Genomic DNA, 13,299 nt, shown 5'->3' with positions numbered 1-13,299 from the left:
CAAAAAAATAGCAATGTCAAAAGTCCCAGCCCCTAAGGCAATCTACAGATTCAATGCAATGCCTATCAAAATACCAACAGCATTCTTCAATGAACTGGAACAAATAGTTTTAAAATTCATATGGAACAATAAAAAACTCCAAATAGCCAAAGCAATCCTCAGAAGGAAGAATAAAGCAGGGGGGATCTTGCTACCCAACTTTAAGCTCTACTACACAGCCACAGTAATCAAGACAATTTGTTACTGGCACAAGAACAGACCCACAGACCAGTGAAACACAATAGAGAGTCTAAATATTAACCCAAACATACGTGGTCAATTAATATATGATAAAGGAGTCACGGACATACAATGGGGAAAGGACAGCCTCTTCATCAGCTGGTGTTGGCAAAACTGGACAGCTACATGCAAGAGAATGAAACTGGATCATTGTCTAACCCCATACACAAAAGTAAATTTGAAATGGATCAAAGACCTGAATGTCAGTCATGAAACCATAAAACTCTTAGGAAAAAACGTAGGCAAAAATCTCTTGGACATAAACATGAGCGACTTCTTCATGAACATATCTCCCCAGGCAAGGGAAACAAAAGCGAAAATGAATAAGTGGGACTACATCAAACTGAAAGGCCTCTGTACAGCAAAGGACACCATCAATAGAACAAAAAGGCATCCTACAGTATGGGAGAATATATTCATAAATGATGGATCCAATAAAGGGTTGACATCCAAAATATATAAAGAGCTCATGTACCTCAACAAACAAAAAGCAAATAATCCAATTAAAAAATGGTCAGAGGAGCTGAACAGACAATTCTTCAAATAAGAAATTCAGAGCCAACATATACATGAAAAGATGCTCCACATCGCTAATAATCAGAGAAATGAAAATTAAAACCACAATGAGATATCACCTCATACCAGTTAGGATGGCCAACATCCAAAACACAAACAACAACAAATGTTGGTGAGGATGTGGAGAAAGGGGAACCCTCCTACACTGCTGGTGGGAATGTAAATTAGTTCAACCACTGTGGAAAGCAGTATGGAGGTTCCTCAAAAAGCTCAAAACAGAAATACAATTTGACCCAGGAATCCCACTTCTAGGAATTTACCCTAAGAATGCAGCAGCCCAGTTTGAAAAAGACAGATGCACCCCGATGTTTATCACAGCACTATTTACAATAGCCAAGAAATGGAAGCAACCTAAGTGTCCATCAGTAGATGAATGGATAAAGAAGATGTGGTACATATACACAATGGAATGTTATTCAGTCATAAGAAGTAAACAAATCCTACCATTTCCAACAACATGGATGGAGCTAGAGGGTATTATGCTCAGTGAGATAAGCCAGGCAGAGAAAGACAAGTACCAAATGATTTCATTCTTATGTGGAGTATAAGAACAAAGAAAAACTGAAGGAACAAACCAGCAGTGGACTCACAGAACCCAAGAAAGGACTAACAGTTACCAAAGGAAAAGGGACTGGGGAGGATGGGTGGGAAGGGAGGGATGGGCGGGGAGAAAGGGGGCCTTACGATTAGCATGTATAATGTAGGGGGCAAGGGGAGGGCTGTGCAGCACAGAGAAGACAAGTAGTGACTCTACAGCATCTTACTACACTGATGGACAGTGACTGTAATGGGGTATGTGGGGGGGAGTTGGTGATGGGGGGAGTCTAGTAAATATAATATTCCTCATGTAATTGTAGATTAATACCAAAATTAAAAAAAAAAACGTCCCAGCCAAGGGGCATGATTTAGAGAACACTGCAGCGGGGCAGTCAAAACCTGGCCAAGAAAGGAGGGCAGCCTTATGGGTGCTGCCTGGTCCAATGGCCACTCTGCTCCAGGGTCCCACTGGTCTGGCTTTGCTTTAACTGAATGACTGCAGCTGGTCTAAGATGTCCATCTGTACCCCTTAGCTGGATGAATAAATCTGTACTTCCATGAAAAAAACCATAACCCCCCACAGAATCCTATCCCAATTCTGTGCCCTTGCTGCCTGCTGAAGGCACCCAGGCGGATGGTGTCCAGATCGGAAAGCGTGCCCGATGGAATGCCATCAGTGACCTGGGAAGGCAGCCTCATGGGCGGCCATGCCCACCTCCATACACCGTGCAGGGGTCTTTCTGCAAGGGCTCCCAAGAGACAGCACTGAAGGGAACACTTCGCCTAGACGTGTAACTGCTGGCTGCTCACACTCCAGATGGAATTTGCTGCAGATACTTCCACGATGTGATCTGCGAGCTTGCATGACAAGTGTCTTTCGGGCAGAAAAATGTATCTTTTAGTTTGCCAAGCTGTTCGCTTTTCCTGAGAAATGTTTTTCTTGGTCCTATGATTTATTAACTTTTAGATACATAGATTTAGAAAGGGAAGGAAGAAAATTCATAAATACATGGCTTTGCACTTTGCCCCATGATGTTACTAACGTGTATTTTATATTGACATCCTACCAGAAAGGATCTTAGGAAATACAAGCTATAGTAGTAATACGTTGGGGGGCACATGTGACCCATATTCATCTCAGCCCTCCCTCTCAAACATCCCCAGACCTCGAGGGGTGGGACCCAGTCCATGGCCCCCTCAACCCCAACCTCTCAAAAGAACACAGAACGCGGCAATCGTCGGTGGTCATTAGCATGTACCCGCTGTGCTTCCACTGAGCCGTCACTGAGGCTCTGGGGAAAGCCCACTTCAGCTGTGCAGGTCTTGACCATTGGCCCCACTTCCCCTTCAGAACAGAAAACAACCCGGTTTCTCTGTGGCAGCTGTCCGCCTGTTGGGGCAGTCCCATGGGGACACCATCCTTTGCTTGAACCTCTCTACCCACGCGCTGTGCCAGCTGCAGGTGGGGGTGTGACCCCAGCCACGAGGAATCAGCACAGGAGTGAGTGCACAGCCTGCGCCCACTGAGACAGCACTGAGCATGGAAGGCTGTCCCAGGGACGCGCAGAGATGGGCACCCATAAGAGCCCCAAAGCCCAGGAGATGTGCACGCGCCAGCAGAGAGGCCAAGTCCGCCACAAGGAGAAGGTGAGGGTATAAGCTGGATTTGATGGGCATGGGCTCCGCCACTTACTCACTTGTGTGATTTGGGGCAACTGCTTAATTGCTGAGCCCTGGTTTCCTCATCTGTGAGGATAATGATATCCTGTGTACCTCACAACGCCACTGTCGGGACGTGAAAGGTGTGTACACACGTGACTTGATAACAAGCTCTACTTGGTGCTGTAGCTTCTAGACACGTGAATGTGTTAATTTAAAGTAAGATTAAAAGTTCTCAGTCACACGAGTCACATTTCAAAGACTCAGCAGTCGCAGGTGGCCAGCGGCTGCATAATGGAGAACTCCGTCACCGTGTGAAGCCCCACTGCACAGGGTGCTCCAGGCCACCCTTGGCAAGCAGCCCAGTTCTCCAGCACAGTCTCCAAGCCACCGCCTTACTGATGGCTTTTCTCTCACACTGACTGTGACCGTGGCCAGGAAGGATGTGTGTCCAGAGACTGTCCTCTGCCACTGTCTCCTCCAGCTGTACCTTCAGCACGACTGTCCCCTGCAAGAACCTTGCTTTTGTTTCACCCCAGAGCTCCAATCCCGGGGAGGCTGTCTTTCAAAATGAAGGACTAGGAGAAGGACAGGGGCCAGCGCTATGTGTGCAATCAGGGCGGTAAGATCCTGAGCTCCCTGGGGAGAGGGAAAGGGTTTATCTGATCTAGGCAGTGCCTGACTCTCTTACATTGGCACTTAACAAAACTTTCCTGTCCTCTGAATCCCTACATGGTAAAGAGGGCTGTGCAAATTAATCCATTCAATACACTGAACACAAGATTAGTGCCCAGCTACTTGCTCAAGGCCACTCAGAGAGGTCCATGACAGATGTCTGTACCCCGGCCACTTTCATCCTGTGATACGGGCACATCCAGCCTGGATAGGGTCCAAGCCAGCAGCCTCCCCACCGCATGACTAAGAGATGGACAAACGCCCCACCCTGCTCCATTCTAGACTCCACAAGCACAATTCACTCTGGCCAGTTAATTCACTCTGATCCTCACTTTCCAGCTAATCCAGTCAGGTGTAAGTCAGAAGTGAAAAATTTCATTCACTTAGTGTATAAAAAAGACTAAAAGTCAAATAAGAATAAAATCAAACTCCAGGGCAAATTCTTCAAGTTCTTTCAACATAAAAAGTACATCTCAGAATCAGGGAGATCAGTGACATCAGACGCTAGACCATCTATCACACCTCAATCAAGGTGGGGAGGAAAGAGCTACTTGGTCTTAAGTCTAAAGCGAGAAAGCGTCTCTGGCTGGGCAGAGGGCGCAGTCTGGAGGCTGAGCAGGTGAGCTCTGGGTGGGAAGGCTGCATGCAGTCCCAGGCCCACCACTTTACGGCTGAGAGTCAGGCAAGGCAGCTAGTCTCCCTGTGCCTCAGTTTCATCACTGTGAGACAGGCCATACCACTACCTACATCAAAGCTGTCACAAGATGAATAACGCATGTCAAGTGCTCACATGGAACCTGGCATGCGGCGAGCGCTCTGTCGATGCAGAGTATCCCTTTCTGAGCCCCCCAGGGGAGCCGCCATAAACCCGAAGACCCAGTTCAGGGAAGAGGCACTTCCAGACCAGCCTGAAGACCCTCCGCGAGGCTGCTGCCATGTGCCAGGGTATGGTATCCATCAGCCTGGAGGGAGGATTTCCCACCACGGACACAAACACGCCACCCATCGCCCGATTCACAGACATGCTTCCCATTTAGATACTCACATTGGAAAGGAGATTCTGCCCCAAGCTGGTCATTGTATATTTTTCTCCCTTCCTGGGAAGGCCCCAGGGGGCAGAAGTGGGCTGAGCAGAGACAGTGGAGACAGGAGCCAGCCAGCTCTCTGTCACCTGTCGCCATACCATTGCCTAACAGTCTTGAGTTTTGGGGTAAATCATTTGTCTTTGGGAGCTCCGGTTCTGCCATGTGCTAAGGGCAGCAGCATCTTTCCCAGAGGCCTGTACCTTGCTCAGCAGATGTGCCTCGTGCTGGCCTGAGCTGGTGACACTGGCTACCATGCCCCCAGCCCAACCCCTGCAGTCACGGTCTACCTTCTCCACTGGCGAATCCCACGTCCACTCTGCATGCAGAACAAAGGCTCAGGGAGCCTTGCTTAGCTCCCCGATGTCTCCTAGCACCTCAACATTCTGCACAGACTTCTAATATGAAACCTGTCACACTATCTTTAAGAATATTTTTAATATGTCTCTGTCTGTCCTACTAGATGGGCAGTGAGAGCTCCATTTCCCTCGGGCAAGCCAGGTGGACTACGGGAGAGCCCTCTGCAGTAGGACAAATAGAAGGTGATACACAGAGATCCACCCACCCCACCCATCCATCCAAGAGAGAGGTAGACGTGTATTTTAAGGAACTGGTTCACAAGGTTATGAAGGTTCAGCAAGTGCAAAGTCCGCAGGAAGGCTGGCAGGCTGGCAATCCAGGGCAGAGTCACAGTCCAAATGCAAAGGTGGTCTGCTGGCCAAATTCCCTCCTCTTCCAGGGAAGTCCTTCTTTTTTCTATTAAGACTTGAGCTGATTGGATGAGGCTTGCCATGTTATGAAGAATAATCCGCTTTACTCAGAGTCTATGATTTAAATAATCATCTCACCCAAAAAAATACATCCACAGAAACATCCAGAATCGTGTTGGACCAAGTATCTGGGCACCATGACCCAGCCACATTGACATAAAATCAGCCAGCACACCCTGTGGGCACTGCAGACGTCAGGGCAAAGCCAGGAATCCGGGTCAGGAGGAGGGGAAGCTGAGCAGGCACTCAGGGCCCCTGCACCCCCCAGAGCTGCCTGATGGGCAGGCTGCTCCAGGAACACCACAGGTGACCCGTGCGCGGCTCCAGCACGGACCACAGAGAGCTGGTGGCGGGACTGAGGGCCCTCACTTGTGCACAGGCACTGCACGTACATAGTGCAGCTGGAGAGGGAGGCCGACCCGGCCAGCAGAGAGGTGATGCGCTCCACGACACACAGCACCAATTGTCAACACATCACGGCGCCAGGCAACTGCCCTGAGCTCTGGCAGCATCCAGGGCTTCTGCTCAGGGGACCATTTCTACCTGACAGCAAGGTGTCTGCCAGCTGAGAGACCTGCTCCCGGCGTCCTGGATGGATGGAGGTGGATGGTGGCCATGGCTGCACAATGTTGTGAATATACTTCATGCCACTGAATCGGATCCTTAAAAATGGCTAAAATGGCAAATCTTATGTCGTCTTCTATCACAACAAAAAAAGAGAGATGCTCCCCGAGGACAGGTCCGTGCCTTTCCTTGCATTCCCATACTGCAAAACCCCCACCTCGCTCCTTGCCACCCCTCACGCTGCAGTTGGTCAGACTATGAAAGGCCCCGGGCCCTGGCCGAGGTGGTGGCGTGCTTCACAGAGCCAGGTGACAGGCTCGTTGGACCGGTGCCACGGGCCTGCAGCACTGGCAGGCTCACATCTGCACATACTGACCGTTTTCAAGTGCTTGGTGCACGACAACATAACAAGTTCCTGGAGTTTCAGAAACATTTGTTTCCGGTGATTCACCCGGCCCTTCTGAAGGATGCAGTCTGGCCAATGAAAGCTTAGAGTCTTGGCAGAAGGAAGCCACAAGGCTGAGGCAAGAGCTGGTCTCTCCCAGAAACACACCCGGATACCCACTGCTCCTTTAAGATGCCAGCGCAGTCCAGGACGGAGTAACTGGGAGATGAGCCGATCAGCCTACCAACCCTAACCGGTCAGCCCCCCGTCGACTGCTCCAGTGCACAGTGAATAAAGCACAGAAGCTCAGTGGTATATACAACACTCTCAGTAGCTCATGGGTTGTCACGGTCAGTGACCTAGCCTGGCTGGGCATCCTCTCCTGTTGGGTGAAAAGCCCAAGGAGAAGTGTGCCCACAGCCCTTTCCGTCTCTCCGTGCATCACCTCTGCTGCACTCACTAGCCAGGATAAAAAGCACAGCCGAGCTCAGAACAGGACAGAGTGGGCAGACGCTGCTACCAGTGAGGATATATAGTCTATAGTGCACTAAGTGCAGTGGCAATATGTCTTAACTAAAAGTCTGTACCTTAATTTAAAAACACTTTATTTATCATTAAAAAATGCTAACCATCATCTGAGCTTTCAGTGAGTCTGAATCACTAGTCACAGATCATCAAAACAAACAGAATAATGAAAAAGTTTAACATATTGCAAGAATCACCAACACATGACATAGAGACAGGAAGTGAGCAAATGCTACTGGGAAAATGGTGCCGACAGGCTTGCTCGATGACACAGGGTGGCCCCAAACCTTCAATCTGTGAAAAACACAGTATCTGCAAAGCACAACACAGCAAAAGGTGTGCCTGTGATTCACCCCCTGTCTTTACCCCACAGTTGAGGACACAGGGGTGCACACGACCTGGGGCACTGGCTGCAGTCGGAGGGAGCAGCAAGAGCGGGGACAGCTGCCACCAGGGCCAGGGCAGGGGGCGGCAGCCGGGGCCCCGGGGCAGGAAGCGTGTGGTGCTGGGTCTGCCATGAGTCCTGGGGACGTGACGTGTGGAAGCTCTTGGGGGTGGGGCACGCTCTGCCCTGTGTCTCCTGCCCCTCCAGCTCCCCAGGCTGCTGACTTTAACCAGGATTAGGACCTGGAGAACCAAGGACAGGGATGCGACACTAAAAAGACAACTGTTCCGAGCCACACGGCCCCTTCTCTGTGCCTCTTGGTTCTTCATGGGCAGAAGTGTCCCCTCCCTGCTTGGCCACCCACCCCGGGCACCTTCCACTGGGCCAAGGAACAGAGCCGCCAGCTGGGGGCCCTGGGAACGTTCTTGGTCCCCCTGCCAGGGGACAGCCTGCGGCTGACGGGTGCCTGGTGCCCCCGGCACTTCTGCCCGTGGCTGTTTTAGGTGTGGCCCTGGCGGTGGTGGAGAGCTAGCTCCAATCCCAGCTCCTAAACACAAACCCTCGTGCTGCAGCAAAGCCTCCAAGAATCGGAGTTTTAGAAATGAAAGGAAACTTAGAGGCAACAATCTAAACTTTTCATTTTACAAATGGGGATTTTATAGATTTTATAGAAGTGGGGTGGATCCGTACTGAGAATGAGGTCTGTGTCCTTGCCAGGCAATGAACGGGAGTTCTAGCTGCTCAGCAACGTTACGGTTAAGAAGAAGTGGTGGCAGATGCACACGGATCCCCCACACGATACTGGTCAAAAGCTGCACAGGCTGACCTCCCAGAGGGCAGGACCACGTCTCCATGGCCTGCAGCCTGGCGCTGCGCTGTACATAACAAGTCCTCAAGTATTCGTTCAAAGAAGGGCTGACGTGGCTCAGAGGGGCTATATAAAGTGAGCCTGACTCCCCTGCCCCCACAGGAATACCACTGAAAACGGCGCTGCAGAGGTGGCAGGGCCTCGGAATCTATGCAGGGCCAGGGGGCCAGGCCGCATCCCGAGTGGGTTATGCTCTGGGACAGCTCGTCCCCAGCAGCCCCTGAAGCCTGTGCAGGAGCCGACTCAAGCCCTGGTCCGGCTGGATAGCCCGGCCCCAGCCCACCAAGGCTCTGTCAGGCCTGCGGGGCAGAGTGGGAGGGTCCTGCTGAGCAGAGACACTTACCTGCAGCCCATGTACGTTCCCGGCTGGGGCCCTGAGCCCACGTGGTGAGCAGATGCTCGGCTGAACCTTTTCTGGCTCAGTGGGGGCGGAGAGCAGAGCCCTGTGTCTTGGGCCTGGGGCTGCGGCCAGGCTAGGGCAGTGCGCGTGGGTGGGGGGTGGCCACTGGGACTGCAGGGCTGGAACACCCTGAGCAGCATGGCGGGAGAACCAGCCCCCACCAGTAGCCATCACCTAGGGGCCACATGCTGGGCTTAGCCAGGCCCCGTGTACCCTGGCTGCTCCAGGCAGCTCAACATCGGACACTTTTCCTGCAGCAGTGCGAGGCCGCCTCTTCTAAAATATGTGCCTGCGTCTGCCTGCAGCAGAGCCAGGTGAGCAGTGGCAATGCGGGCTCCGAGGGCCACCCTCCCGGTGAAGGCTGATCCAGCCAGTGGGCTGCTGGTGGCCTGGGAGGTGGTGCTCAGGACCGGAAGGCAGGATAGAGACCTGCCGGGTGCAGAGGCGGGTGGGGGGCTTCTGCGACCACCACAAGCACACTCCCGAGGACACGGTAGCCCCCTCTGGTGCCCCCTGCTTTGGGGAAGCCAACTCTGCGAGGGCCCGAACCTTGCTTGATCAGGGGTTACTGCTACTCACCCAGAGGCCGGAACGGGCGGAACATGCATGAGGCAGGGCGACTATGCCAGTACCCAGGGGCCGGTCGGGCAGCAGCCCAGCCCAGCCTTGGAGGGAGCGCCTGGGGCCGGCGCAGGGAGGAGGGAGGGCAGCACTTGTCGGTCCCCACATCAGCTAAGCCCCGGACCCCTTCCCTCAGCCCCCCTGGCCCCCGGGCTCACCTGGACGATGAAGCCGGTGGAGGAACACTGCCTGACCCACAGGCTGAATTTCCGCTTCTTCCTCTTCCGCAGTTCCCGCTCCGTGCACGTGGCGATGAACACGGGGTCCTCGTCAATCAGGGGTTCGTGTAGCACCTGCCAGGAACCAAAATGAAAAGACTCAGAAGGCAGCTTGGGCTCAGAGGCTCCCCCTCGGGCTCGAATCTGGTGTCTGCCTTTGGCCTGCTGTGCAACCTTGGCAAAGGTACTTCCGTCTGTGATCCAGAGTCTCAGCAATAAGAGCATAATATCAATACTTACGTCAGTGGTTTGGGGACAACTAAGTAATAAATTGTATGCAACGCACTTAGCACAGGCCCTGACAAATAGTATTTAGTAACTGGAAATTATTATTTTTGTCATTATTATTACTGCCTAAGGTCCCCATCCAAACTGTCACTTGGTGGAGGACCTCCAGCAGGGGCCCTGATTTCTAGCGGGTCATGCCCACAGGTGGGCACTACTTCTCTGCAAAGGAGACCTTTCTCCTGATGTACAGCCCCAGCCGCTAAAACCTTCCCCTCACTGACTCAACATTTACCAACATTTAGCTCAGCTAAATAAGCCTATTGATCCATCTTGTGCCACTGTGAGAAAGAAAGGAAACCACATACGTTGCTTTAGATATTCAACACAGCTCTCATGCCGGCCCAGACCCTTTTCTTTCTCCCAGGGCTGAGCATTCTCTTTTTAAGTAGTTCCTGAAATGACCCCGTTCCCTCGCTGCCACGACCCAGCCTCTGGCTTTCTTCTAGGGCATTGGGTCCTTTCCAACATGTGCTTCACCAATTTTTTAACTTATTTGGCCTATTCCAACTTCTTGATAACATGGCTGTAGGACTTTCTCAATGACAAGACGATAAAGTAAAAGGAAACAGTATAACACAAATAGGTTCCATGGGGTGGCCCAGGTTTTTTTCTTCAGTCTGGAGATTTTTGGAGTGACTTTTGGGTGAGTTTTAGGAATCTGCCACACTTCCCTCCCCAATCCTATTTTAAACTGAAGTATGAATTGGCATGTATGTCTGAAGTTCACCGAAATGAAGCATGTAAGAAGCGGTATGATCCCAAGAACCCTACACGATGCCCTGGACCAGAAGGCAGCAAACCACGGTGTATTCAGACCCCTGCCTGCAGTAAATAGTTTTATTGGAACCTGCCATACTCACTTATATATTGTCTGCAACAGTAGAACTGACGAGATGACACAGACCATTCAGCCTACCACTTAGCCTTACCTGGTCATTGATAGAAGAAGGGTTGTAACCCATTCTCCATCAGAGCTTTTCAAACTTGAATGGAGAAACTAGTAACCAGGGGGTCTTATGAAAACTAGGATGATGATTCAGCAGGTGTTGGGCAGGGCCCAAGTCTCTGAAATTCCAGAAAGCTCCCAGGTGATGGGAGAACACGGTCTGACGGGGGCAGAACACAAGGCAGTACTTGCCAAGTGTGAGTTGGACAGTAATCCTTCCACTCACCCGCTAATGCCACCTTGAATTCCAGCAAACAAATTAACAGCCTTGCAGCGTTTGGCCTTAGCTGTGCACACTGGCCCCTGGGCTTTCCTGCTGGTGGACGCTGGGGACATTAAGCCCTACCTCCCCTGTCTTGTGCTCATGGAAGGGAGGGCTGGCGAAGCTGCCCAGCGGCGGTGCCTGCCCCAGGCCCTCCTGCCTGGCTCCACACACTCACACTCTGCGTATCTCATGAAACATTCAGAACCCCGTTTGGAGCCAGTCTAGCCAAATGGACAAGCCCCATACATGGTGGGGAAACAGCACAGAGGGAAGGGGAGGTAGGCATAGAGAACCCTTTGGCTGCCTGCCTGCTCCCTGCCCCATCATCCCAGCTAAGGAACAGTGTATTGGGCATCCCCTCCAAGGCCACAGAAAATGAAAATGCCCCTCTTACTCTCATCTGCAGAAAGCAACATACCCTACAACACTTGCACTTAACGTACCATCAATTGCAAACTTATATTTAATCATACGCATCACCAAAGCACAGGGCCAGCAAGTTCACTGGCCCTCAGTTTTGCCTTTTTTCTATCATGTGAGCAGGTCAGTCCTAAACACAGCACAGACCAGCATGCCCGCCAGAGCTCTACAAACTATGCACGCCTAAAAACCACCTCCCTGCCCTCCAGACGGAGGGCTGGTCAGCATTTCCCTATCCCCCAGCTGTATTTCCCGAGCACCCTTCTGTGCTTGACAAACTCATTCTGGGGTGTGGCAGTGGTTAGAGTGGGAGAAAGACAGTGCATCCCTTCATTTACTGCATGATCTCCTCTGGAAATAGTCTTTGAATTAATGTTTCCCCAGTTTTGAGGAAATATAGCATCTCCCCATTTTGCACTTGTGTTGAAACACATGTATGCAGGCACCCAGATGCACCAGGGCTGTCTGGGTCGCATTAGATTCTGGGGGCATTAGGTTTCTGAAGACTCTATAATGTTCTAAACCCGGCCCAGATGGTCACCTTTGCTGGACAGAAGGGCTCCAAGAGACTGGGGGGCAGAGGGCATGCTGTGTGGGTTGAAGGTGTGGTCGGCAGAGGGCAGAGCAGCCCCTGGGACCCTGGAGCACATACACCCCCATGTGCAATGCTCAGATGGGACAAGGACCGGTCCAAGCATCCTCTGCAGGTGGAAGTGGAGACCCTTCAGAGGGACCCTGAGGCCTGGGGCTGGCAGGCGGCACCCTGCACCCCGGTCACACTCACTGCTCGACCCCCTCCTTGAACTGATGCTCCAGGGCTGCCCAGGATTTCCAGAGGAGAAAGCTGGGACACCGGAAACCCTGAGCACTTCCAGCTCCTCGGGGTCAGGGGGCGGAACGAGCTCTCCTCCCATTCCAGGAGGCAGATGGGTCTTTGACAAGACCCCGAACACAGAGCCAAGCCTGACGAGGCCATGCTGGAGAGCCTGTCACGCAAGCCCAGAGGCAGCGAGGCCCCTCCACGTGGAGAGGTTGGCATTCTCAGGGCACACAGGGCCCTTCCGCTCACCTGCAAGGGAGGGGGTGCAGTGACCTGGGGGTCCCCCAACCAGCAAGGCCTAGTATGCCCGCCAAATCATATGCTGCTGCCCAAGGACACAGCTGGCTTGACAGGACCCCAGGTCAGAGGGAGGAAAGAAGACGGAAGGAGAGAGATTCCACCTGACTGTCCGCTGACTGGAAAAGCAGCCCAGGGGACCTCTGCTTCCTGCTCCCGTCTGCTGGGTGGAGGGGACTGGGCACTCTGTCTGCCTCCCCAGACTTGTTCCACCCCTCCTCCCCTGCAGTGTGGCCTGGAGGGGGGCCTCTCCCAGAGCACAGGGGCTGGGAGGGCCCCTGCCGTCTGCCCTCACTGCTCCCGGCACACCCCCTCTCCCCGGCCTGGGGGATCGCAACTTCCCGCTGTAGCTGGCCTGGGCATTTCACCGCCTGGCAACTTGCCTGGACCCTGACCGCACCCGTGTCTATAGTCCCCACCTCTCACTGCTCTTCCAGAGCAGAGCGTTTGTGTCCTGCTGGGATCCTGACCAACGCATAGGGCACTGGGTAGGAAATGGGAGCGGAAAGAAAATGCAACTTCACAAATACAACAGTAGAAATAAAATTAAATACAAATGCAAAAAAACAAAATGTGGGGGGTGAGTAAAAGGGGGAAAATCCCCACCATGACCAGAGAGCCCCTCCCTGAACTGAACTCACCTGAGGCCCCTCTTTCCCGAGTCTTGCCAGCTCGTACCAGGAAGACAAGCGGGCAGAGACAATGCAGTGGAAGCCTGT

At 52.5% G+C, this 13,299-nt stretch overlaps 1 protein-coding gene across 2 annotated transcripts in view; it reads right to left on the bottom strand.

Annotated features, from left to right (window-relative positions):
* Positions 1–13,299, bottom strand: part of PGBD5 (piggyBac transposable element derived 5) — a 93,933-nt gene that overhangs the window by 17,979 nt on the left and 62,655 nt on the right. The window contains exons 3-4 of one of the 2 annotated variants that reach the window (XM_073219929.1): positions 9,485–9,619; positions 6,056–7,679 (exon numbers count right to left, since the gene is read on the bottom strand). In XM_073219929.1, the coding sequence (XP_073076030.1) occupies positions 7,188–7,679; positions 9,485–9,619 (627 nt within the window). In that variant the 3' untranslated portion in view covers positions 6,056–7,187. Of the gene's footprint in view, positions 1–6,055; positions 7,680–9,484; positions 9,620–13,299 lie in introns of those variants that run through there. The other variant, XM_037020909.2, reaches the window with a different exon arrangement.

Source organism: Manis javanica, chromosome 13 (genome assembly GCF_040802235.1).
Source record: "Manis javanica isolate MJ-LG chromosome 13, MJ_LKY, whole genome shotgun sequence".
NCBI classification, from domain to species: domain Eukaryota; kingdom Metazoa; phylum Chordata; class Mammalia; order Pholidota; family Manidae; genus Manis; species Manis javanica.
The sequence above is the reverse complement of the archived record's forward strand: the minus strand, read 5'-3'. Positions and strand labels throughout refer to the sequence as shown.